The 24833-nt window shown below is 47.9% G+C and overlaps 1 protein-coding gene across 1 annotated transcript; it reads left to right on the forward strand.

The window, feature by feature from the left end:
* The first annotated feature begins 3132 nt into the window (after nucleotides 1-3132).
* ATIC (5-aminoimidazole-4-carboxamide ribonucleotide formyltransferase/IMP cyclohydrolase) lies at nucleotides 3133-23880 on the forward strand. Its single transcript, XM_032190483.1, has 16 exons — nucleotides 3133-3250; nucleotides 3630-3756; nucleotides 5264-5340; nucleotides 6437-6503; nucleotides 8684-8772; nucleotides 10763-10914; nucleotides 11042-11198; nucleotides 12098-12223; nucleotides 12364-12471; nucleotides 13691-13776; nucleotides 14648-14737; nucleotides 15914-16042; nucleotides 16966-17058; nucleotides 22518-22700; nucleotides 23062-23217; nucleotides 23551-23880. Exons 1-16 carry the CDS (start codon nucleotides 3229-3231, stop codon nucleotides 23668-23670), a joined length of 1782 nt encoding a protein of 593 aa, XP_032046374.1. The 5' UTR covers nucleotides 3133-3228; the 3' UTR covers nucleotides 23671-23880.
* The last annotated feature ends 953 nt before the right edge of the window (nucleotides 23881-24833 follow it).

Below are 24833 nucleotides of genomic sequence, written 5' to 3' on the forward strand. Positions count from 1 at the left end.
TCTTGAGTACTCAACTCAGGTCCTGAGGTCCTGAGTCTGGCAAAAATGGTCCTGCAGGAAGGCACCAGATACCAGACCGAGGCAGATGGTGGCAGTGCCCCTTGTGACCGTGACACCTTCCTCACTTTTACCTCCCTGCTTCCCATTTCAGTAGCTGCCAGTAAATAAACCAGGAGTGTGGGTACAGATGTATGCAACTGTCTCACACCATGGATAAAAGAGGCAAGGGGTTGTACGAATGGAAATAGGGCACAGGGAGGGATGTGGATGAAAGTAGGGCCTGGTTAAGGAAAATAAACTTGATGTGATGAAAAATAACAAAGCTGGAGACTCTTTTTCTGCAGGCAGAGATGCCCACAGTGACATGTTTGCTCCAAAGCAGCCTCTTGGCAATGAGACGCTGTGGTAGTACAGCTCTGCACCAGACCACTGCCGTAGCACTCACCATGCATGTCACTTCGTTTCTTGACCAGGGTTGCAGGGACTCGCACTTCAGCTTCCTATATTTGGACTCAAGTCTTCTTTTGCCCACTCCAGGCCCAGCCCACCCTCCTGCTAGCCCCCAGGCAGCTGCAGAGACAGCTGAGGAAACCTAGGCTGGCCTCCTACCCTAGCAGATCAATACACAGCCCAATTAACCTGTTTTCTCTACGCTCCTCTCAGTGTGCTACGTGGAAAATAACAGAGATCAGGCTTACAATACGGACTCGCAGCCAGGCTAGAAAGCATCGCTGCTACTCCCTGCAGTCTCAAGAGAAGGGAATCCAGGGTATTGTCCTGACAACAGCAGAACTAGGAATGCCATGCCTTTTGTGTGTCTCTATACAACTTCACCCTCTTTTTACACCTCTTTATTAACACTGCAGAGTACATTGCTAATTAAGCCTGATTTTTCTCTCCTGGATGCAAGCCCTGATAGAATTTAGTAACAACCTTAATCCAGTACTTGTAATTCTAGTATTTACCTCTTTCCATGATTTCCAGTATGATGTTACTGCTTTCTTGGCTCAAGATGAACTTCTACAATGGTTTAAAATGCCAGAAAAACTTCAGTGAGACGTCACTCCTATTGAATAAACGATGGGGCATGAGCAGAGCACAAGATATTTGAATATCCCCTAAACATCACAAAAAATAGCTAATTAGTTAAGCTCTATAAAGCAAAGCTAACCCTTTTGGGAGGCAGACTACTTGTTTTCTCTGCACGGCCATCCTAAAAGCAAGACATACCTGGCACAGCCAAATCCATACACAAGAGCACAGAGGGCACTGGCTAAACCCAAACCGCCCTCCTGCCACGCAAGCCCCTGTGCAAACAGAAGCCTCATCTCAAGCCAAGGAATAACAAACTGCTGGACAAGCAAAAAAAGAAAAAAAAAGCTACTATTTACTCAGGTAATGTCCCTCTATTTGTCTGAAAGTCCTGGCTCTATGCTCTTGTGTGCAGGCTAGCACTGCCTGCCGCCCACAAGCAGCATCCCAAAACACCCTGCTTTGCAAGCAGCATGCACACTGCTCCTTAACATCTCAGGTGCTGCACCAGAATATGCAATTGCTCTCCAGCACTGGATAAATATGCAGAGCTCCGTCGAATCGTTCATTTTCACGTACATTAATCATCCCCAAAGCCCACCTCGGCTGTACCGATCCGTACTCTTTGTACAACTTCTATTCTCTCCAAGGTATGTATTTTCATAATGATGGTGCTCATGTACCACTTAGCAGTATATTTTCATTTGGCCCCAGCCACACTTCTAAACAGTAATTTATTACTGCTTGTCACTAGCTGCTACTAAGAGTAATACATATACCAAGTTTATTTAGTGTTTAGTATGTCTTGCTTGACTCTTTCTTACATAGACAACTCCGCCCAAACCCAGAGATTCACAAATCAAAACAGCCCGGTTTCTGGGCCTTCCGGAGACACTTGTTTTGCACTTCCCAGCTTTCTGCCTGTAAGATCTAGGAACTTATTTGTTGAACCACTTATTTGTACTTTTCTGATGCAAGCAGAGAGCCTAGAGCAGCCTGCCTGCTTTGAAAGCTGCAAGTGTACCGTGAACACCTATCTGAGAGATAAAACCACAAAAAAAGCACGTGGGGATGTCTTAGGGGCCTGTCCCAAATGCACATACCTGAGTCCCTGTGCACTAGAGGTGACACAAATCAGAGACATACATGCTACATAAAACCAAAGAGCTTTCAGCCTGCTGAACCCAATGACTCCAAATTATTTGCTGTTTTGCCAGGCAATGCTGCTTGTTGGGATTAGCAGCACTGAGCGAGCACTGCTGCAGTGACAGGACAGGCCTGGAGGCCTCCTGTGAACACTAGCAGGGTGATGGCTAGGAGCTGGGCTGGGAATTAACCTCAAGAGCTCTCTACCTGCCTCAAACAGCATGGGGTGCTGCTATCCCAACTGCTGTACCTTTTTCTGGGGTGTTCTGGCAGTGGTGTTGGGCACAAACTAGGCTGAAAACAAACAAAACTCCTTTGCATAGAGCTCCAGGAAATCTGGAGGCCTGTAAGGGACAAAAGCCCTTCTTTATTGAGAAAAATAAATAAAGTGAAGAAAAACATCATTCTGCTATTTGCAAACTTAATTTTTTACCTTAGACTTGGTAAGCAAATGTTATGCCTTTGCTCCCTGCTCTTTGGTAGACTCTCAAGAGTTGATTTTCCACAGCTGAAATTGCACTTTCTGAGGGGAAAACAAAAAGTAATCACCTTTATTGCTCTATCAGCGGCTGTACTGGGGTAGGCTGGGCTCCCTGTTAGTGAAGGGCCCCCTGACAAACCCTCACGTCCCACACAGATCCCAAATTTGTCCCACACGGGTCCCACACAGGTACCACATGGATCCTATATGGGTCCCACACAGACACCCAGGTGCCACCCAGATCCCATGCAGGTCCCACACAGGTCTCACAGGGGCTCCATGGTGCCTCCTAGGATCCCGCACAGACCCCACACGGGTCCCACACCTTGCCCTGCTGGCCGCCCCGAGCAGCAGCGCCCCGTCCCCTCACCGCCATCCCCGCCCCTCACGGCCGATCCCCGACATGGCGGCGGCCCCCGCCCCCGCTCCCTCCCCTCCCCGGGCCGCCCCACGTGGTGCTGAGGGCGCCCAAATCCCGGCGGGCGGCCGCTGCTCGCTCCTTTTTCTTCCTCCTCCTCGTCCTCCTCATCCTCCTCCTCCTCCTCGTCCTCACACCCACCGACGGCGCCATGGCCGCCCGGCAGCAGCTCGGTAACGCGGCGGCGGCCGTGCGGGGTCCCGTGAGGGAACGGGGAGGGGGGAGACCGACCGACCGCTTGCTGTGGAGAAGGAGATCGTTAAACAGACCGTTAACCGGCGGTGACCGTTAAAAACGACCGTTAAAGGGTGGCGACCCTAAGCCACCGTGAGGGGAAAGTGTGTGTGGGGGGGGGGGGGGGTTGGCGGCCATGGCGCCGAGCCCCGAAATGGCGTCGGGGTGAGGGCGGGGGGAGCTTCCTCCGGGTGTGTGTGAGTTACAGAGCGATTTCCTCATCGTGCCTTTTTTCTTTTTCTTTTTTTCTTTTTTTTTCTTCTCTATACGGTGTCGCACTTCTACAAACGCCATCCTCGCGCTCGTCCCGCCTTCCAGCTCTGCTCAGCGTCTCGGAGAAGACCGGCCTGGTGGAGTTTGCCAAGAGCCTGAACGCTCTGGGCCTGGGTTTGATCGCCTCAGGAGGAACAGCCAAATCCCTCAGAGATGCTGGCTTGCCTGTCAGGTACGGGCGCTCGCTTGTGTGTCACCACCAGAAATGCTCCTTGTGCCCTGAGGTTGCTTAAATTACCTCCGTTAGTGAGCACAGAACGGTTGGAAACTGGCATGGGATTAAAAAAAAAAAGTCTGTAAGTAAGTCTTCCCCGTAAAGCAAAGCAAGCAAACATGTTTCCCCTGAAACAAACAAAACCAAAAGCCCCGAAACAAACTTCAAAATCTTCTTGGCTCCTTGGCTGGCTGGTGACAGGGAGTTGTACTGTGCAGCTCAGCACTGAGGCCAGTGGAGCTGTCAGGAGCGTTGTACCTTTTTGCCTGTCTTTTGAGCCAGGTTGTCTCCCGTGAGGTAATTAGTGCTCTCAAAATTTGTAATCAGGCCCTAGTACTGCTCTTTACAGCTGGCTGGAAGCTGGTCTTTGCCTGGCCCTGGGATAAGATGAATGACATGTGTCAGGGATATATTGAAGCTCAGCGGAGATCATTTGTCACAAATAATTTTACCGGGATGATGGCCTGTTTTTTGAGACAAAGCCTGTGTCTGAGGAGCAGCATGCACAGGCACTAGCTGTTTTGGCTCTTGATTTTTGGGAAAGCTTTTTGGGTTCTTCTGTGCTGTGACTCAAAACCAGCTCCAGCCAAAAAAAGAAATAGAAACGTTTACAGTATAGTGATGAAAAAATCTGTCACTTACTTGGCAGGACAGGTGACTGTGGCTCCTTTTTGCCTACACTGAATGCAGTGATAGGCCCCTGGGATGCATAAGCATGAATATACACCACCTCCAGATTTCCCTCTCCTCTGTTATCCAGCACTTGGTTTTGTCTCCAGGTTCCTTACTTGGCTGTGCTATTGGCAATGCCTGAAGCAAAAGATGGTCACATTTCCCCTTCCCTCTCCAGTTTATTGTAATTTGTAGTCAGCTGTGGGGATGATACATATTTTCAAAGTGGATGAAAGACAGGCTCTAAAGTAACTTGATTGTTTGGGACATTTAATTAGGGTCTACCCAGATAGGATTATATGAAGCTGTTAGATCTATTAGAGAAACCCAGAATTGCTCTGTCTTAATTTGTTCTTACTTAGCTTTTTTTTTTTTTTTTTTTTTTTTTTTTTTTAAGTTATGCTTGTTAATTCATCATTATTGTTTTGGTCCCTTCTCTGCCTTCGGATTCTCTTCTGTCCTTTATTTTATATCTCTTGGAGCACTGATGCTCATTGTAACTGTCAAAATCTATTTGGGACAGGAGGACTTTTAAAATTCAACCTGGCTCTAGCACATTGGTCTGATCTTTGATGGTGGAGACATTTCAGGGGATAGTGTTTGCAACCTTCTGCTTCCTGAATAAAGCAGAGATATTCAGCTCTGGCTGTCACCTAAAAGGTCGCATCTTTAATGATGCATCTTACCAGCGTTGCCAGTAGATGTAAATTGCCCCTGATGGGAATGAAACATTCAACCTATAGATAAAGTCATTATGGCACTTCAATTAACCCGCTGTTTTCTCATTGAGCAGAGATGTTTCAGACCTGACGGGATTCCCTGAGATGTTAGGAGGACGTGTGAAAACCCTTCATCCTGCAGTCCATGCTGGTATGTTGTTGATAGCGTGCTTTCAATCTGAAAAAGAAATCCCTGGGCAGTGAGGGTGGAAAGAAGGAATTGATGGCTGTCTGTGTATAGGTTGTGTGGAAGAACTGAGTAATGAAAACAGACTTGCTCTAGCAGCAAAAGGAGAGGTGTAATGTGCAGGGTGGGTAAGAAGCTTGTGATGGCTGAAGGACTTCCTCTGTTGCTCTGCAGTTAGAGCTTTTCCTCCCTGGAGCTACCAGTATTTACAGGGCTCTTCGGCTACAAAAAGAACACATACGCATTTACAGATTTCAGGCCTGTGCAGGCAGAGAGCTCCACTGATTTGACACTTGTGGGTGAATCTGGCACGCAGCATACGGAGCATGACAGCATAATCTTTTGTGGGTGATTTCTGCATGCTGTAACCTTTCTTTGTTCCTCTTCAGCAAGGAAGAGCTGTGAGGGTGATTGGTCAGTCTGATGTCTCATCTGCTGCTTTACCCCCTTTAACTCTCCTTGAGATTTCTTGAATTAAACCTGCTGCCCATCACACACCTGAGAAGTCTGGAGACAGTCTCCTCTGAGGACTTCAAACCCCAGGCTGTGCTGTTGCTTACTCCATGCCAGCCTGTCACCTGTGCATTTCTTTCTGAGCTCCTAGACCCCAGCTTAGCCACCTCTTCTGTTCAGCTAGAGCCACAGCCTCTCTTGCTTCAGTTGTTTCATGAGCTTTGTGTCTTGCTGGCTGATGAGTGACAGGTGCCTTTTTCCTCTCCATGAAATTCTTGTCAGTTTTAGTGTTTCAAGGTTAGCAAGCGAATGCCTGCAAAGTCTGCCTTTGAGGTTGTCATTCAGCACTTGAAATCCTCTAGGATTCTGCACTGCAGAAAAAAATCTGTTAGTAAGGAATCTGAGCAGCAAGGGAGTCAGGGAAATGGGAGAGGGTAGAGGAATGGGCACTGTGGAACTAGAATTGCAACGATTATGGTCAAAAGACTTTGAGGAGAAGCACAGTCTGAAGAAAAGCGCTGAATTAAAAAAAAATATTTGGTGGTGGTCTAGTTCTTTTTTTTTTTTTTGTTTGTTTTTTAATAAGGATGTACTGTTTTTTAACTAGGCATCTTGGCTCGCAATATTCCAGAAGATAATGCTGATATGAACAAACAGGATTTCAGCCTTGTAAGGTAAATACATGTTGGGGGACGTGTTGTAAGTCATCAGTAATCAAAAATAAACATTGGAGACCTGTCAGCACTGGTGGATGGGAACAGCAGGGATCTGCCCGCCAGAAAAACTGTAGTCTCCTTCCTTGTCCCTGTTGGGAAATACTGGTTTTAAAAACAAAATTTTCTACAGATGTATCTTTATCTCTTGAAATAAGAGAAAACTAAAACAAAAGAGTTATGCCATGGCTTCTGCAGGGATCAAAGGTTTTAATTTTTCCAGGTTATCTGTGAATTTTGACACTTTACATTTAGTCATTGTTGGGCCACGTTACACTTTGTTGCAGAGTTGAATTCAGCGGTTTTGGAGCTGGTGCTGCTCCTTTCAACGTGGCTCTGGGTGTTTGATCAGATGGCAATTCCTGATTTTGAAATACTTCCTTAGTAAACATACCCTTTGAGATTTGCATAATGTTTACTGAATTTCAACATGCAAATAAAGAGTAGACATGAAAAGCGGGTCAAGAACGTGCACCATTTGTACAGACAAAACAGATTTAAAAAAAAAAAAAAAAAACTTGCTTGGGAGCCATCATGAGAAGGAAGTGAGCTGCAGCCAGAGATGCAAGTAACACTGTTCATGCACTAACACATACCTAAGGTGTTTTTTTTTTTTTTAATTTTTGTTAGAATGTATGTACTCAGTATTCTTACACGGGGCAGTTTGGGACTATGTTTAACTAATTAATTTAGTGAGCAACCAGTTTGGTCAGTGGTTGGTTGCTGATTTAGAAATGAATGGTTGAATTGAACATAATAAATTACAGGTATAACCAAGAGAGGAGGCATAGTCTGGCTATGGTGATGGGACCAGAATCCATCCTAGCTTTTAAAATTGTTTTTAAAAAGCAATGTGCCCAGGATGAGTGGATTTCTGGGCTGAATTTGAAAACCTGGAATTTAAAACCACAGGAGTCCTTGTAGATGGCTCAGCAGCGGTGGCTCTTCATAGTACGCTGCATATTAAAGCAGGCTCGACTGAATTGCAGGGGGAGTAATGTTTTTACATCAGTGCCTTAAAGTGCATTTGCATCCGGAGCAATCATTTGGATTATTTTATGTAAAACAGAAGGAGCTGATCCTCAGCAGGAGGGTCTTTGCATAGTTGCATTAGCGTTACATACCCAAGTCAAGGTAGGAGACCTTGGTATTATCCTGGCTTCCACAGAGAATGCCATTAGCAGTGCTGAAGTCCACAGGTTGCTGATGGTTTGCAACAGGCCAGGAGCAGGAATGGATAGGGGAGAGAAATAGAAGTGGAAATAGAACTGAGGATAAAAGACGTGGTGGAGATTTGAAGACATGAGGGGGTTTTGAAAACCGTGCTGGAGGCTGATCATCCCCTCCCCTTGAGTTCACTGCATGCTGGAAACAAAGGAACGTTAGAATTGGATGTGTTTGCCTTACAGCAAGTCACAGCTGACACTGGGCATGCCTTGGTGTAAGGCGCCTTCATGTGTTCACTCTGCTGGGTTAAAAACCTCGTATGTAAAAATCAAAACAGATCCCTTCTTTGACTACACTTCTCTGGCAGCGGTAGGGTGGGACGAGGCAAGTTATTCCTCCACAATTTGTAAAATAGGCTGCTGCTGCTTCTAGAGTAAAAATGGTAAAAAAAAATTACTTGATCAGATCAAGTAAGATGGGATACAGGCTGTGCACTGAGTATCTCTCAGGTTTTGTAGGGTGTTTTTTTGTTGTTGCTTGCAGTGGACCTTGCTCTGGGGGCTTGCTTTTTTTTATAAAAAAAATTGGTTGCTGCCTGTTTTCAGTAGTGCTGAGAGCCTACCTCAAAGTCCTTTGGAATGGCTCCTGTTGTGCACCAAAACAATTAAACTTTTAAACACATTTAAAGAAACTCTTAACCAACTTCTGTAAATTGTGGCATTGACCACTGTAATGTTGTTTAATGCAGAGTCCAGTTAAATTGTGTGTGTAGTTTCACCACTGTAACATCACTTGGGCTGATGCTGGACACCACTGAGTCTTTTAGACAAAGAAGCCTTAGCTAGAGCATTTTATGCTGGTCCCAGATCTGAGAGGCAAGACCATAAACACACTGATAAATACCTTGTGTGCCAAGCCAAGCTTGGCCTTTCTAGTTCTTGCTGAGTAACCTTGTTTCTCCCTTTGATTCTTAGAGTTGTCGTGTGTAACCTCTACCCCTTTGTGAAGACTGTGTCTTCTCCAGGTGTAACTGTACCAGAGGCAGTGGAAAAGATTGACATCGGTAAGTTAAAGGCAGAACACACCCATTCTCCAGGCGGATGTGATGGTTCTGGTGTTTTAAGTGGTGTCTTTTGTTGATTTGGAGGTCTTACACGCCCATAAAGGATCATCAGACATCTGTTTGATGTGGAAATACAGGGACTCAGTTTGCCATTCTTCAGGATTCTGCCTTGCTGAGACAAGATGCTTTTGCTGTGGTCACAGGAACTGAGCTACTGCAGTGCTGTGGCTGCAGGGAGGAGATGGGAAGCCTGGTCCTATGCCCTAAAATGTTTCCCTTGCATGTTCAGGTTTCAGCAGCGGTGGCAGTGGTCTGTGTGAGCTGTCCACTTGCCTGCTGTGGGTTACCTGCTCCTAGCAGTGGTTCCCAGGTCATCTCTGAACGTGCATTTTGGCAGCCACGGGGTTATCAACATCATATGTTCAAAGCACCACGTCTGTGGTAATTGCCAGATGAAAAATTCACGACAACCAAGCCAGGCTGCAGTGTGTCATGGAAGACGTCATTCAAGAAGGAAGAAGCAGTACGATACTGAGAATTTATCTGTGGCAGGCAGTAGAAGATGATTGGGTGCAGAAATGACCTACTGGCGACTTGCAAACTAATTCCTTTGACAGATAATCTCACCTTGAAATGGGAGAGTCATGAGCGAGCAGCTAACGCTGTAGTAAATCTGCGGCTCTCACTGCAAATGTCCCCCTCGGGGAGGGAGGGAAGAGGGGGGACACAAATTCTGCTTCTGTCTTCTGTGTTGCTTCCCAGTTTCGAGGAACTTGCAGGAAATTATTTAGCTTGGTGGCGTTTTCCCCTTCTCCACTGAAGTCTGCTGAAGAGCTCAAGGGTTAGAAGTAGGAGAATGAATGCAGGGCTGGGTAAACCTCATTGCTTTCAAGCAGAGCCAAAATTTAAATGGCAAGTGGCTGTTTAACAGGCTGGCAAGGCATAGGTGGGGAAGTCAGGCACTGCCCAAAGGGAGGAGTCTGATGTGCAAGGGTAGGGCAGGTAGGGCACACTTGCTACTAAAATGTAGAGAGCCAATTAAACCTTTTTTAGAGCCTCTGGCAGTGTAAGAAAAATAAAAACCAGGAGCTCTGGAGGGAGGGTGAACCACTGAAAGTGCTCTAGGTGTTGCTGAAAACTAATTGAGGAAGGGAAGAAGTTGGTCTTCGTTCGTGGGAGGGTGCTTGGGGCCTGAGTTTGGAAGTGTGGATGCCTGTATCCTCAGCGATTCTGCTCTTGCTCGTTATTAACCCCAGAAGGCTTGCCTGTACTTCACTGCAGCAGCTCTGCCTGGCAGCTCGTGAACAGTGCAGGCGCAGTTTTGTGCCATGGGGTTGGATTGGGATTGAATTTTCTTGCAGTAGTTTAGTCCAAACGATGCCCAGCAGAGCTTTCCATTAAATGTTTTATGGAGTAGCGCTCGCTCTGCATGTAGCAGTGCCAGCCTCTGCTTTTCTGTTGCAGCAGCCTAGTATCTTGTCTGATGTAAAGTGTTTTAATCGCTGTGCAGAGTCAGATTTCAGGGGGAAGCATGGCATTTTATCTTACACGGAGGACCCGCGCAGCATTCATTAATATTTGCAGAGAGATTTGAGAAGCTCAGTTGCTCAGCAGTGTCGAAGCGAATCTTAGAGCCTCCTCCCCAGCCCGGTGTTGCAGAGGATGATGCTCTAGCCGTGTGTGCAGAGCTGTCCTCTTCAGCAAGTGGCCGTGCTGCTGGAAGCATTCTTGCCCCGGGTGTTTAGCACAGCACTCGACCTGTTTTCGCAGCGCTGCTGGTGTCTGCACCTTCAGCACCAGGCAGAATCGCACGGGCTGACTGCCCTGTGCTTTTTCAAGATTCCCTCTTCCCTGCAGCACTGGGGGAGGCGGGCACGTGGATCTGGCACAAATGTTTGATTGTTTGTGACCCTTCTTGGCCTTGGATGTGGCTCTCGGTTATGCTGTGTCTGGAAGAGAAGCACCTCATGCCTCCCCGCCTCTCTTGCAGGAGGAGTTGCCCTGCTACGGGCGGCTGCGAAGAACCACGCTCGTGTGACTGTTGTGTGTGATCCTGCAGACTACTCCTCGGTGGCTAAAGAGATGGCAGCATCACAGGACAGAGACACTTCCATGGAAACCAGGCGTCACCTGGCGCTGAAGGTCGGTCGCCTTTGCTGACAGCGAAGGGCTGGGCCACACTTGTTTCTCTTCTCCCTTTCTCTAAACAACAACTCCTTTGCAAGCTGATGTCCTGTCAGTTGACAAGCGTCCCCTGTTCTGTCCCCAGGCTTTCACCCACACTGCTCAGTATGACGCAGCCATCTCCGACTACTTCAGGAAGGAGTACAGCAAGGGGGTGTCCCAGCTGCCCCTGAGGTACGGCATGAATCCCCACCAGAGTCCTGCACAGCTCTACACCATGAGGCCAAAGCTCCCCCTGACAGGTGAGGCCCTGGCTGTGCTGGCCCCGGGGAAAGAGGGTGGCTGGGTATGTCTGCCAGCGCTCTTCAGACCTCAGATATACCACTGAAGGTATCACTGCTCTGGAGAGAAAGTCTGGCTAACTTTGTTCTTGAGATTGTTGGCAAAAACAAGCTCTGCCTCGTGTGAGGGCATTGTCCTGCTGAGCAGGCAGTGACGCTTTGTGTGGCAGTATTTCTTTGGACTTCAGCTCTGGTAGTTCCTAGGAGAGTTTTTTACTCCTGCACTGGAAGCTGATTTGCTTTCAGGTCTGCCTCTCGGGCTTGGCAGCAGACCAATGTTGTGTTCACCTGTCCTGGCCTTGTGCTGTTGCTGAACCAACCTTTCCTCCTGTCTCCTGAAATGCTCACAGTCCTGCTATGTCAACACCGGCCGTGCAGTTTTATGTGTGCCAGGGCAAAAGGTTTTGGGAGCAGACTTTCAAAGAATTCTTACTGTCGGCTCTTTCATCAGAAATCATGCCAGATGAAGCATTTTGTTAAAAGCTTGCCTTAAATTTCATGGCTGTGAATGGCTCCTGTGACAACAGTTAGAGACACAACGTACTTAAGGTTTGGCTACTGCCTGAATATTTTGTTGCATCAGAGACAGTTGGTGGAATTTCTTTACTAGATTTCAGCTGCCTGGGGTGAGGAAGAGAATTGAATTTGCATCTCCTGAGTCCTCAGCATACCCATTCCTCAAAAGTCACTGAAGCTTTTCAAGGTGCTTAACTAGCTGCTGAGGAGCTAGGGTCATTTAAAAAGAGCGATCTTGCAGTAATTTCCATTCTTTGTGGGAAAAGTCTCTTCCGCTTGCTCTGCAGACTCTAGAGAGAGGGTTCTGCCTGCTCTAACGTGTCTGTTTGTGTGCTGCGTTGCAGTGGTGAACGGCTCTCCGGGGTTTATCAACCTGTGCGATGCTCTCAACGCCTGGCAGCTGGTGAAGGAGCTCAAGCAGGCGTTGGGCATTCCTGCTGCAGCCTCCTTCAAACACGTCAGTCCCGCAGGTAGGGTGGCTCCTTCTTATACCACGCTTTTCTCCCTGAAAACTGCCAAGACTCCGTGTTTTGGCAGTTCGGGGAGGTCCCAGGGGCAGGGAGCAGGGAAGGGCTGTGGTGCGAGTGCCCTGGCTTGTGTTTCCCACTAGGTGCTGCTGTTGGAATACCTCTCAGCGATGAGGAGGCCCAAGTCTGCATGGTGCACGACTTGCACAAGACCTTAACGCCCCTCGCGTCTGCCTACGCGCGAAGCAGAGGTGAGAGGCCCAGGGACAAACTGAACTGCTCCAAAAAGAGCTCAGCTTAACGCGCAGCCCTCAACAGCCCCTTTTGCACTCAGCAGGCTCTTCCCTTTGTAGTGCACTCCTCCTCCTCAGGCTTTGCTCCATAAGGATCCGACTAAACGAGCTGCCCACATAGCAAAAATGGCTCTGCAAGTGAGCAGGACTTGTAAATTATTCCTAAGAGGCTAAAAGCACTTTGGATTCTGTTCTTTCATCTAAATGGAAGACCTATAAGGATTTTTTTTAATTAAAACATACGCATATGCGGGTGTACGTACACAGACATCACTGTGGGGTTTTGGCTGAAGGATCTGGATAACCAGGTAGCTGTGCTGGGAGCACGCTCAGCCTTCTGCTGCAGGTGGGGTGCTTGGGAACACCTCACTGGGCAGGAATGTTTCTGCCCTGTACTTGGTGGGTGGTTTTCAGTGCTTCTGAAGCTCAGAGTTTGCAAAAAAGAAAACGATCAGCAAATAAAAATTCCTTCTTTGTTAATTCTGTCATTGTCCATGGCGTTCCTGGAGAAACTGGACAGATTTTGGAAAACAAAGCAAACTGCCTGTTAAAGGACACAATGGCATGGGTTCATTTTTCACTACTCTAGGGACCACCTTTGATCGTTGCCCACAGAAAACCATTGAGGGATTGGTAGAAGAGCAAACCTTGAGAATGGCAGTGACAGCAGAACGACCTTGCTGCACAGTAGAGCATCCATGATGGGTGCTGAGTGCTGCCTCATTAAATACAGAGAATACTGAACAAAAAAAGTGCTCTTAGCTGCATTGCCGGGTCTGGTTTCTTGTGGGAAAAACCTGATGGGAGCATGGGCATCTAAAAGCTTGCTTCTTTTTCCAGCTGTCTCTCATCTAAAATCTTTCTGTATGAACCTTGCCTCTCCCTGTCCTCTTGCCATCGTGGCTGCAGCAGAGCTGCTAACAGTAATGGAGATTGTAATTACTGAGTTAGAGCTTTTACAAACGCAGTGAAGGAAGAAAGAATATCTGAGCTATGCAAATCTTTAAAGGTGCATGGGATTGAGGTAGGATTTTTCATTCTTGTTGCTCTTACGGCCTATTTTTTTTTGCGGTGGAATTAAATTACTAGCTCTCGTGGAAGTTGGCTGGGTTGTGGGAGCAAAGGCTTCTGTGTTATGCCGTAGCTGGATTAGTTACTAGAAAATGTGATTTTGCAGGTGCTGATCGGATGTCTTCTTTTGGTGACTTCATTGCCTTGTCCGATGTCTGCGATGTGCCTACTGCTAAGATTATTTCCAGAGAGGTTAGTTAACAAGCAGCAAATCTTCGAGGTAGAAGGGAGAATCGCAATAGACGGAGCCACTGGTTTGTAGCAGCCCTTCTGTTTGAATTGGACCTGTTTACTTAAGACTATTTATCGATCCATTTGTTTAATTCAGTGTGTGGGGTGCAGAATTTACACCTCTCTCGTGATGCTCTTTTCCTTCTGCCTGGCTGCATGGCAGAGCTTGTGAAATGCTGGTGCTTGAAATGATGCTGTCCAAGAGGTGATTGCAAACCTCCATCTCCTGGTAGGCCTCTGGAAAGGAGCCCTGATTGTGCTCTCAGGAGGATCTGCTTTAGGGCTGCAGCTGGAAGAGCAGGGGACTGGAGCCTCTTGCCCCAGGCAGGAATGTGGATGTCGATTGCTGTCTGCCAGTTGGTACAAGTTACCTGTTGGCTCAGCCGCTTCCCAGGCTGCACTTTAAACTTTGCTGGGTTCATCTTTAACTCCACAGCTAACTGCATTGCACAAGTGGAAAAGCAGAGTTAAACAACTGGGAGTTAATGCTTTACCAGGCACCTTCACCCTGTGCCGTGCTGCTTATGGTTTTGTTGGAGGGGAAAGCACAACACGAAAAGCTGTCTTGCATACGGGAGACTTCTCAGAAAAAAATGAAAGGTCACATTTGACTTTGTAGTGGACCAAATGTTGCCCTCACAAACCTGTTAAGAAACAAAGCAAAAAGAAAAAAAAAAAAAGGTTGGGTGATGAGAACGTGAAAGAAGTATACAACTTCATGGTACAGGCAGACCCTGACAGGTCAGCCTTTGTCCTTTTGGTTATGACAGGAAGAGTTTTTGATATTAGCTCGTCTCCTTTTCACATGGACACTGAGATCTGTGTGTTGCAGGTATCTGATGGCGTGGTAGCTCCTGGATACGAGGAAGAAGCCCTCAAAATCCTTTCCAAAAAGAAGAATGGTGGTTACTGCGTCCTCCAGGTTTGTGTTCCTGCTACACTGTAACACTCTGATGCTCTTCCCATGTCTGCTTTTCACAGATGTTAGTGTCCAGGTCGCTTTGGGGTATCTGGACTAGGGAATCCAGGCTCCCCACAGCATAACAAAATGCTGTTCCCTGGTTTGGGGGGATTCCTTTGTGAGCTGGGATTCCTTCAAAACCATCCGTGTCTGGTGACTGGATTGATGGATTGATGATGCTATCAGAACAGCCAAAAAGGTCCTGTTTCTGCCTGAATCTGAGAGACAAATAAGCACAGAACTTTACTAGAACGTCACAGAAAGACAAGCCAAGGGTTAGCTGAAGTTGCAGTTGTAGTGTTAGTGCCGAGGGAGCTGTAGAAGGTGGCTCAGGAGCTTGAGGCAAGCAGGAATGAAATTGCAGACAATCTTGGCAGGCGATTACCTCCTGAATTGAATTAGCTTTGCAAGGATGAGGTCGGATTGGTCAAGACTGTAGCTTTAGGGCCTGTCTGAACAGGGATGCTAAGCAAAGTTGATCTGGACAAACTTAAATGGGTTAGGGAAACCATATAAAGTGTGTGCACGCTTGTATTTAAAGCCAGGAGCCTTAATCTGGTTTACTTCATGCCTCAATTACCCGAAGAGGGGCTACCAAAGTTCTAAATAAGCCTTAACGAAGTTTAACAGTTGCATTTAACTTGGCCCCTTACACCTGTACAGCTTAATTGTGCTGCATGCTTGCATAGATGAGCCCCAGGAGAGTGAATCTCTGGAAATAATCACATTCACTGTTTTCTTTAACGTCAAAGTGGCTTGGAAATTGTGCCTTAAGGCAAATATGAAACCACTTAACAATATTTGTAACATTCCTGTGGAGGACTACAAGACTATTTGTGCAGAAGTTCTTACCTTTCTGTAAAAGACTGGAAGGCTGTAGAATGTTGTGGCTTGCACCATGGATGTGTCTATATGAACATCTGAACTGTGCTACCCGTCTCCACCCTGTAAATGTTACTTCCTGCTGTCGAGACCTTGGTGCTCCAGTTAATGTGAGGTACTTCTAATGATCTGGCATTGCTTTCCCTAAACAGTTCACTTCTTTTGTGTTCTTTAGAGTGTGCTTTAACCGAGGCTGTTGCTTGATGTTGGCTTTGAGCTCCAAGGGTTTTAACTGGCCTGTCTGTTGGCTTTTAGATGGACCCAGCGTATGAGCCCGATGACACCGAGATTCGGACCCTCTTTGGACTGCATCTCATGCAGAAGAGGAACAACGCAGTCATTGACCAGTCATTGTTCAAGAACATTGTTACGAAGAATAAAAACGTGAGTGTCAGAAGATAAATGAGCTTAAAAACTGGTAGAATAAGCTGGTATGCTTTCTTCAAGGAAGGCAGCGCTGTTGTATTTTGAGAGCTTTTAATATATTTTAATGAGGTTTAACTGGCTTTCACCAAAATAATGCAGCAAGCTTTTTGGCCAGCAGAGCTTGGGCAAATGAGGGTGGTTAGGTTTTGTTTTGATTTCTTGCATTAATAAGTGGAGCTGGACCTTGCCCTTTATCTCTGACTAACAAAATGTTTATTTCTTATTTACAAGAAGCCGTGTTGTTTAATTTCTTATGATGAGACAGCCATATGCTCAGGATCCATCGTGATCTCATTCTGACTCACTGTTCAGTTCTCCCACTTGTGTACAATGCATAAACTCTGGCCTTTCTGGTGTTGCTCATCACTTTAGGGTTGACATCATCAGAAAACTGTCAGTTATTTCTGTGTCTCCGGTCTTGTTCTCATTAAAAAACAGATGTTAATGAGTACGTGGTTAGTCATGGGCTCAGGAGCAAGCTCAGACCTTGAGGTAATGAAAAACATATTAATAAATTAGCCATGGAGTGTATTAAAAACATGAGGATATTGTGAGCTATTATTATTATTGTGGTCCTGTGCATACCTGAGTGTGTGCTTAGCTTTTTGCCTGTGAGCACTTCTGAAAACAGGATTAGGGCCAGTGACAGAGCCATCTGGACCTGGTAGGGCTGAGTCTTATCCCTACCAACTACGAGGTTAGCTGCCAGACCAACCGGTAACAGTTTTGTTGGTAACTGAACAAAACAGAATATTTTTAGCTATCTTGTTTTCCTCGCGGTGACACGGTCCTTGTGGTGCTTTTGGAGGCTTGCAGACCACCAGCCAGTTGGCTGGCCGTGCTCGTTAGGACGGGCTGTTGACAGTGGCGTTTCGTTTCAGCTGCCCGAGTCTGCCGTCCGAGACCTGATTGTTGCCAGCATCGCTGTCAAATACACCCAGTCCAACTCGGTGTGCTACGCCAAGGATGGGCAGGTAACCAAACCGGAGGGCCCTGGGGAGCATGCTTTCACAGCCAGGCTGCTCGCTGCTCGCTTTCCTCAGGCACGAGCCTTAAAATCACTTAGTGCAGGAAGCTGCTCAACAGGTACAGATGAACGGCCCCACACAGTGCCATGCAGAACAGGAGCTAAGCGTGTGCTTCTCTCAAAGCTGCCTCAAAACCCAAACTCAACGTATTTCTCCTGGGGTAATGACAGGGCTGGCTTTTTCAACGACAGGGTTGGAAAAGCTCTAACGTGCTTCTGCAAGTTAGGCCTCAAGTCACTTCTTTGTAACTGTTCTGCCTTTTTATTTTTTATTTTTTTACCGTTTTTTGAGAGCATGTGCATATGCTATGGTCCGTACAGAGCCTTAGGAAATGACAGTAGTTATTCACAGCTAGGTTCTGACTGTCCACATGGTTCTTAGCTTTATTTTATTTTATGTTTTATATAAGAGAGATGAGATGTGGTTTCTTTTTTCCCCTTTGGGGCACTAGAAAACTTCCTTGCTTCCTGATGTTTAAATGCTTCTGAAGGATGTTGGAATTTACAGGGGTATTATCAACTGCGTAGGTGAGACAGGAATTGTGAATTATGAAATCTTTCCGAGCTCTTACTAGGTGCTCAATTTAAATCAGTTATGCAAAAGTTGTTGTAAATGTGTTGAAAATAATATAGTTTTTTTGCCCAGAGGCTCATTCTTGTAACGCTGTTGTTTAGGTGGCTCTGTGTTCTCCATGGCAACTTTGCCATAACTAGGGTTATTTAAAAATAAGAAATAAAACATAAAAATCAGAAAGAATGCTTTTGGTCTTGATCATCGTAATTCAGCAAGATGGATCAAACTGTGTGCACTTTAGGTGCAGACTGAATGAACTGCAGCACTGTTCTTTTTGCAGTGCTGCACATCTACGTGTGTCAGATTGTTATTACAGCCTGAAAACATTGCAGCGCTGCCTCACAGTATTTTCTAGGGTCATGTGCTGTGTGGTTCTTGAAAACACGTCTCTGGAGATGCAGCATTTTTCTTTTCTTTTTCCTCGTGTTTTTTTTTTTTTTCTTCTTGCACTTAAATGGCTCTCTGTTCTCAAGAGCACTAATTCTTGTAGCCCCAGAACAAAGGTGGCACTATCTTTGCTCCTTTTCCCTTAGTCCAACAGCAGTTTTCTCAGTGCTTTTGTAAGCCTGGGCTTACCGTGGCGCTGCAGCTGTTTCTGAAACGTGTGTGGTAATGCATGCACCAGATGGAAGCAGGAAGGCACGACGGAGGACTGAAAGCACTGTGGGCAGACAGGGATTTAACTAGCCTGGCTTCAGGGGTGTTTTGTGTATTTGCAGGGATATATTTTAATTACATACTAACGTGTGTTGTCTTGGTTTGCTGTATATGTGACAAGAAAGGCGAAGATCAGAGGTCTGTACGCTGCACTGAGAAATGAATGCCGTGTTTTTAACAGCGGAGATGAGCCGTTCAATTGCTTAGTCACAAAGGTGGGAAATCGGTGCTGGGGGCCTGAAATCAAAGCTTGACGTCTTCCTAAAGAGACTCCTTGCAGTCCAAATGCAGAGATAGCAGAGTGGCACGCTACAGGCGGTGTTGGAGAAGCTTAGATAGCAGTTCTCCTAGTTTGAAAATGTCAAAAAAGCCTCTTGGGACTGCTAAGTAGTGAGACCATTGTTCCCAAGGTACAGATGGGGCAGGAGAAAAGGCTCTCTGAAAACTTCCTTTGGGTGATGCTGTGCAGAACTCGCTGCTGGTCACATCACCCACCCAGGCACGTCGTCAGATGAGTACAGGAGCGTCTGGGTGCAAATCAAGCACCAGGGACAAAGCGATTTCCAGATTGTTAGGGTTGAAATGCATGTCAGTGATCTGACTTGTTTAGGTGACGTGAGCCAAGCTTGGGAAATCCAGAATTCTTCCAGTTCCACTGCTTTTGTTTCTGTGGGGGTTATTTCAGCCTCACATCATTGCTGCTGCATTCCAGAACTCGTGTATCAGATAACCAGAAGGTTTTTTTTGACAGCTTGGCTTCATCGGCTGCTCCAGCTGGGGCTGGTGCTCTGTGCTAATAAGTCCTAGGAAAGGATGGAGTGGGAGGAAGCATTTATGGACTTGAGTGTCACTTAATTTGCAGGAAGCCAGCTGCCACTAATTGCAATAAACACTCTCACTCGTTTTGTCTGACTTTCAGCCCAGTGAAGCCAAAGTCTGTAACGTGTTGATTTACAGTGTTCAATGCTACCATCGTGTTTAAACGTAGCGATTTAAAAACATTCTTTTCTGGTTCTCAGTAGGATAAAACAGAATTGGTGGTTTACCTGTTTTCCACCCATGCCACAGACGTTTGTCAGTTAGTGCCTTGCTTGTTTGTCTTCCCAATTGTGAAGTCCTTTATTTGATTTTATAATTCCAAATGCGTTCAGGATTTCAGTTTTCCCTCATTACTCAGGGTAAATCTGGCTAAATCCAGGCTAATCTACCTCATTTTGCAAGGACTCTTTGGACATCATCCACTCCACACTCCTGTATGCTATTCCAGCCGTGGGACACATTTGGCTTCCCTTTGAACCAAAGTGTTCTGGTCAAGCAGTTCTCAGTTCTCACCCAAGCTTTTTTTTGTTATTTTTTCTGCCCGCTCTATGTTGCTGTCTCCTTTCCCTTGAGCCCCAGCAGGCCCTGCAGAAGCACTTTCTTTCCCCAGTAGATTAAACTCTGACAGAAACCTAATTAACTTTTCTGTCTAAAAGAGGCAGGAAACAGAAGGGGGTGGGCAGGCTTTGGGGAGGATTTTGAAGTTTAAGATTTCATGTGGAAGCAAGCTGCCGGTTGAAGAAGGAAGAGATGAGGTATAGGAAGAAGGAACAGGCGGAAAGAAGTGAAGTGAAGAAGGGAGAATAGGTACATTGAGACAGACCTGTGTGTGGCGAGATCCGGGTACCAGGCTGTAGGGTGTATTAAGCAGAAGCTCGACCTCTTGATTGCTCCTCCTGAGGCAAGAAATTCCAGTCTAGACTGAAGAAATCTTCCCTAGCAGTGTTGCGTCAAAACATCCTTTTGGACAAAAAAAGGATTGAGCTTTCCCTGACTCAACATTTTCCCATGAAGTGCATTTTATTACCATCTTCCTCCCGGGCTGGAACAGTAAACTGGAGAACAATGTGGGCTCATCAGGAGGAGGCATAAAGCAGAGGCCTTTCACATTCTTTTGCCTTTTATGCCATTATAACAACAGTTCTGTGCCTTGCAGGTAGGCACCCCCAAATCCAAGTCTGAAGGTGTGTTTCTGGGATATCAGGGTGTGTTTCTGGGGGAAAGTTGCCCCTAAGCCATGGGAAGCGTGGAAGCTATTTAATATTTACAGTAATACTGATAGCCCCGTGGGTTTATTAAGCGCCGATGGCTGCTGGGTTGGAGCTGAGCAGATGATATTAGATAGCAGCCCTCGTTCCTTGGGGGAACGGTACCCAGCAGCATGTTTTATGGTTCTGGTAAGAGGTGAAGTCACCGTGTCTTGATGAATGAGAAGACAAATGATTCATTCCTTCGAGGGCAGCCTTTGACTTATAGCTTTACCAGCTGCTGCCGGCCGAGCTGGAAACTCTGAGGCACTGGCCAGAACTGCTGGCTTCAGCGCGGTGTCCCTGGAGCGATCCCCCCCGCGAACGGTCTGGTGAACAGTTCAGCTGTGGCTTCACAGCAGGAGGAAATTGTGGAAGGGAGTCTTGTTGTCTGACGGATCTGTGGTTCGAAATGGCAGGAGCTCTCTTTGGGAAGCAGGACCTGGAGATCTGAAAGCCGTGGAGGGAAGTTCCCAGCCTGAGTTTGACAACCATGGTTAGATCGAGCATCTAGCATCTGTTTGTCTGGCACACGCTCGTGGCAGAGGCAAAGCTGAGGAACTGCAGACAGCCTGGGGCTCAAGGGACCCCAGCTCAGTCCCTTGCACTTGCAAGCTGTGACTGCAGGCAGAGCAAAACGACTTGAACAGCAAATCCCTACGCCCTGAGGGCGCTGTGAGGGCGAGTACAGAGTTGGCAGGGACCTGAGGTGCTCCGAGCACTTAGCACAGGCTGCCCTGCCTGGCACTGCTCTGGCAGTGGACCTGGGGTGAGTGCTCTTGTCACTGCAGGCAGAGGGACTTGCAGGGCCTCGGGCACTGCAGCATGGCTTGCTGGGGCCGTTCCCATGCAGCAGTAGTCAGCAGCGGTGTTTATGCACTGGTGTCTTGTTTTGTCTTGGCTGAAAGGGAGCTGAGAGCCTGCCATGAGCCCACGGCACTGCCTGGTTTGGCTCCAGTCTTGAACATAATGAGGTGTTAAAGCATGAGATGGTGGCCCCGACAGTGCTGAGTTTCCCTGGTCCCTGAGGGGACAGTGAAGCAGCGTCTGGTATCCAAGATGTCCCTCGTCACCAGTACCTTTCAGTAGTGGCAGCACTTGAGGGTTGTCTGTGCCTCCAGCGCAAGTTTGTTTGTGTTAGCGAGGATGCAGGACTTGTTTGCGTTGTGCGTTGGGCTGTGACACGAGGCTTGTGGGGTTACCTGACCACCAGCCTTCCAGGAGCCTCTGCATACTTTAATCCATGGCCCACGTGAAGAACTTGCCAGAAGTAAAATGTGTCTGAGGAGAACCAGGCTCCAAAGTGGTCTGAAAAAAGTGAATGAAAACTGAGCAAATAACATACTTCCACTGGAGCTTCCGTGAAGGAAAAGTCACCTCTTGGATCTTGTAAGGCAGACCTAGTAGTTCTGGGAACATCAGGCACAATTGCTATTAAACAAGGTTTGCAGGCAGCTATTTTTTAAACCCCAGCCTTTCTGGCAGCTGCTAGAGTAGGAAATGTGCTAGGGGCTGCAGGGCCTTGATAATTGCGTGATGCGATGGTCCTACTGGGCAGCCTTCCTGGTTGAGCAGTGGATTTACTTCCTTGCTGGCTTGACAGACGAAGTGCCCTGTAATCCTCTGCGTATTGCAGCTGGTCTGTGATTGTCCCGCAGGGAAAGATAAATAATGGTGTTTGGGTGTCCCAGGCTCAGCCTTTAACCTCCCTGTGAAGCTCCAGGGACAGGTAGGCAGCCCGCCATCTCCTCACAGATTCACGTGTTCCTACAGCAGTGGGATTTTGCTTTTGGTTAAGGCAAAGCCGTGACTACCCCACCCTCCTGAGGCCAAACAGTTGGGCTCTGCTGGCCGAAGCTGTATTGAGGGAGTGTGGTGGCTGCAGAGCAACCATCAGCTCAGCAGGGCCATGGATGTTACCGGTGCAGAAAGCAGTCCTGTAACCTGGCCACGGGGACAGGGGATTTCAGTTTTCCTTGCTAATTACCTGCAGTCTTTCCCCGATTCAGTAAGGAGCAGCTACTTTGTGGGAGGTCTTCCCTAGTCCCTTGGCTGTGGTTAGGCTCCCCGTGAAGCAGGGCGTGATCCCGCTTTGTGCACCCGCTGCAGGTCATAGGCATCGGGGCCGGCCAGCAGTCCCGCATCCACTGCACGCGCCTGGCTGGCGACAAGGCCAACAACTGGTGGCTGCGGCACCACCCGCGCGTGCTCTCCATGAAGTTCAAGGCGGGCGTGAAGAGAGCGGAGATCTCCAACGCCATCGACCAGTACGTCACCGGGACCATCGGCGAGGTGAGTGCCAAGAGGCTTCCCCAGAGGCTTCAGCTTCTGCCCCACAGCTGGAACTACTGCTACCGGGGTGGTCAACTCCCCATGGCCGGGGCAGAGTGCCCTGGTTTGCCCTGCTGACGCTGCACCCACTGCCTCAAGTCTTGGGGTGCGCAGGGGAAGGAAGGGAGTTCAAAGGATGCAGAACGAACTGGCAGTGGTAACGTGTTCCCACCATCACTCAGGACCTTAAAATTCCCGGGAGGAAGCTGCCAGCAGCAGAGCTGGGTGTTGGCGGGGTGCCATTGCTTGTCCCTGCGTGCTCCTAGCGGGGCAGTGCCCGGAGGCTGTGCTTGGGGCTGAGCTGGTGCTCTCAATCTTTCAGGATGAAGACCTGGCGAAGTGGCAGGCCATGTTTGACGAGGTGCCCGCACAGTTAACCGAAGCAGAGAAGAAGCAGTGGATCGCCAAGCTGAGCGCTGTCTCCCTCAGCTCCGACGCGTTCTTCCCTTTTAGGGATAACGTGGACAGAGCTAAACGGGTAAGGTCACGGCCGGGGTGTCGGGGGGACTGCACAGAGCGGGCTGGCTGTTCAGGTTCTGGGCAGGGTGTTCTTGGGGTCGCTGGTCTCACCTGAATGGTAATCACCCAGCCATTGCTTAGGTTGTCAATTTGGGATGAAAAGAGTATTAACATTATAAAAAAAAAAAAAAAATAAAAATGAGGAGCTCCCCTTTGGCGTGCTTTGGGAGTGGAGGCCGTTGTTTGTTCAGCCATAGCGGAGTAGGATGTTAATGAAGGGCTGGGGCTGCCAGCTCCTTTTCAGCGGGATCTTGGTTTTCTGTCCTCTAATCCTCTCTCTCTCTTTGTTCAGAGCGGGGTACAGTTCATCGCCGCCCCATCCGGCTCCGCTGCCGACGAGGTTGTGATCGAGGCGTGCAATGAGCTGGGAATAACCCTGATTCACACCAATCTTCGGCTCTTCCATCACTAAATTTACCAGGGGCCCCTCTTTGGTCACAGTCTCACCAGCAGCAGTGACTGGAATATCAGCAGCTTAACCGGGAGGCACGAGCCATCTACGCGTAGCAAGTATCTGTAAGATCTGCAAACAAGACTTCTCCCTGTCTTAACAGGGAATGAAGGTGCAAGCAGTTGGCCTCTAATGTAGAAAATAAGCCTTTTACAAATAAACGCACGGTTCTTAGCCATGTGGAGCTTGTCGTGTGTCGTCCAGGTACTGTGTCCCGAGGGAAGAAGCTTATTTCTGAGGCAAATGTTACGGCCCGGACTCCACCAATTCATGAGAGAGGTGATGGGATGGGATGGAAGCTTGGCTTAGGCCAGCTTGTGGATGAATTGGTAACAATCTGGGTTGTAAACCGAACTGAGCCCCTTTTTTGGGAGTTTGCAGGTACTGTCCTCCAGGTGCTTCGCTCCATTATCCCCTTTCCTTGTGAGGAGAGGGAAGCAGATCCTTTGTGTGAGATAATCTCAGGTTCAGTACCCAGCCCTGCCCTGGATGTGCCTGTGGCTGAGCGGCGGTGTCAGATTGCTGTCTTAGAGGTGAAGAGTCTCCTTTCTGCCCATTTGACACGCTTCTCGTAGGGAGAGTTCAATTCAGAGTTCATGCACAGGCATCTGGGAAGCATCTTGCCTGAAGCTGCTTCCGTTCTCCACTGTGTGCAATTTGCATAAAGCAGATTTGAACTCTGATTAGAAAAACAAAGTGAAAATCTGGAGCACAGTGAGATGAATAAAGTAACAGCCCAGGCACATTTCTGCTGGCAATCCCTGTAACCATTTCAAAGGGATTTTTTGGTTCCATTTTATAAAATCTGTTCAGTTCTGGCAAGGAGCAAGCTGCAGTTCTGCAACAAACACATCTGCCGTGGCTCTGATCTCAACTGGTACGGAGGGGAAAGTCTGCCTGTGTTTGCTTTGCTCAAGCAGAGGGGCACGGTGCTAGGGGGTGGGCCTGAAGGGGGGAAATTCAGGTCCTGCTTCTGGCTCTTGCCCTGCCTGGGCATGAATTTTGGTTTACCTGGGGTGGAGACCTGTTGTCTTTAGGGCACGAGGGCTGCAGAGTTGCTGTCTGTGGGGTGGCCAGAGCCAGGAACAGGCTGCCTGGAGTGGCTGTGGCACGTGGAGACTGCG

The sequence above is a fragment of the Aythya fuligula genome, chromosome 6, assembly GCF_009819795.1.
Source record: "Aythya fuligula isolate bAytFul2 chromosome 6, bAytFul2.pri, whole genome shotgun sequence".
NCBI lineage: Eukaryota > Metazoa > Chordata > Aves > Anseriformes > Anatidae > Aythya > Aythya fuligula.

Excerpts from the sequence above, each read along its gene's own strand:
- ATIC (XM_032190483.1), top strand. The coding sequence starts at position 3,229 with ATGGCCGCCCGGCAGCAGCTCG. Across the intron at positions 10,915-11,041 it reads GGCGTCACCTGGCGCTGAAG|GCTTTCACCCACACTGCTCA; the intron begins GTCGGTCGCCTT and ends TTCTGTCCCCAG. Across the intron at positions 13,777-14,647 it reads CTAAGATTATTTCCAGAGAG|GTATCTGATGGCGTGGTAGC; the intron begins GTTAGTTAACAA and ends TGTGTGTTGCAG.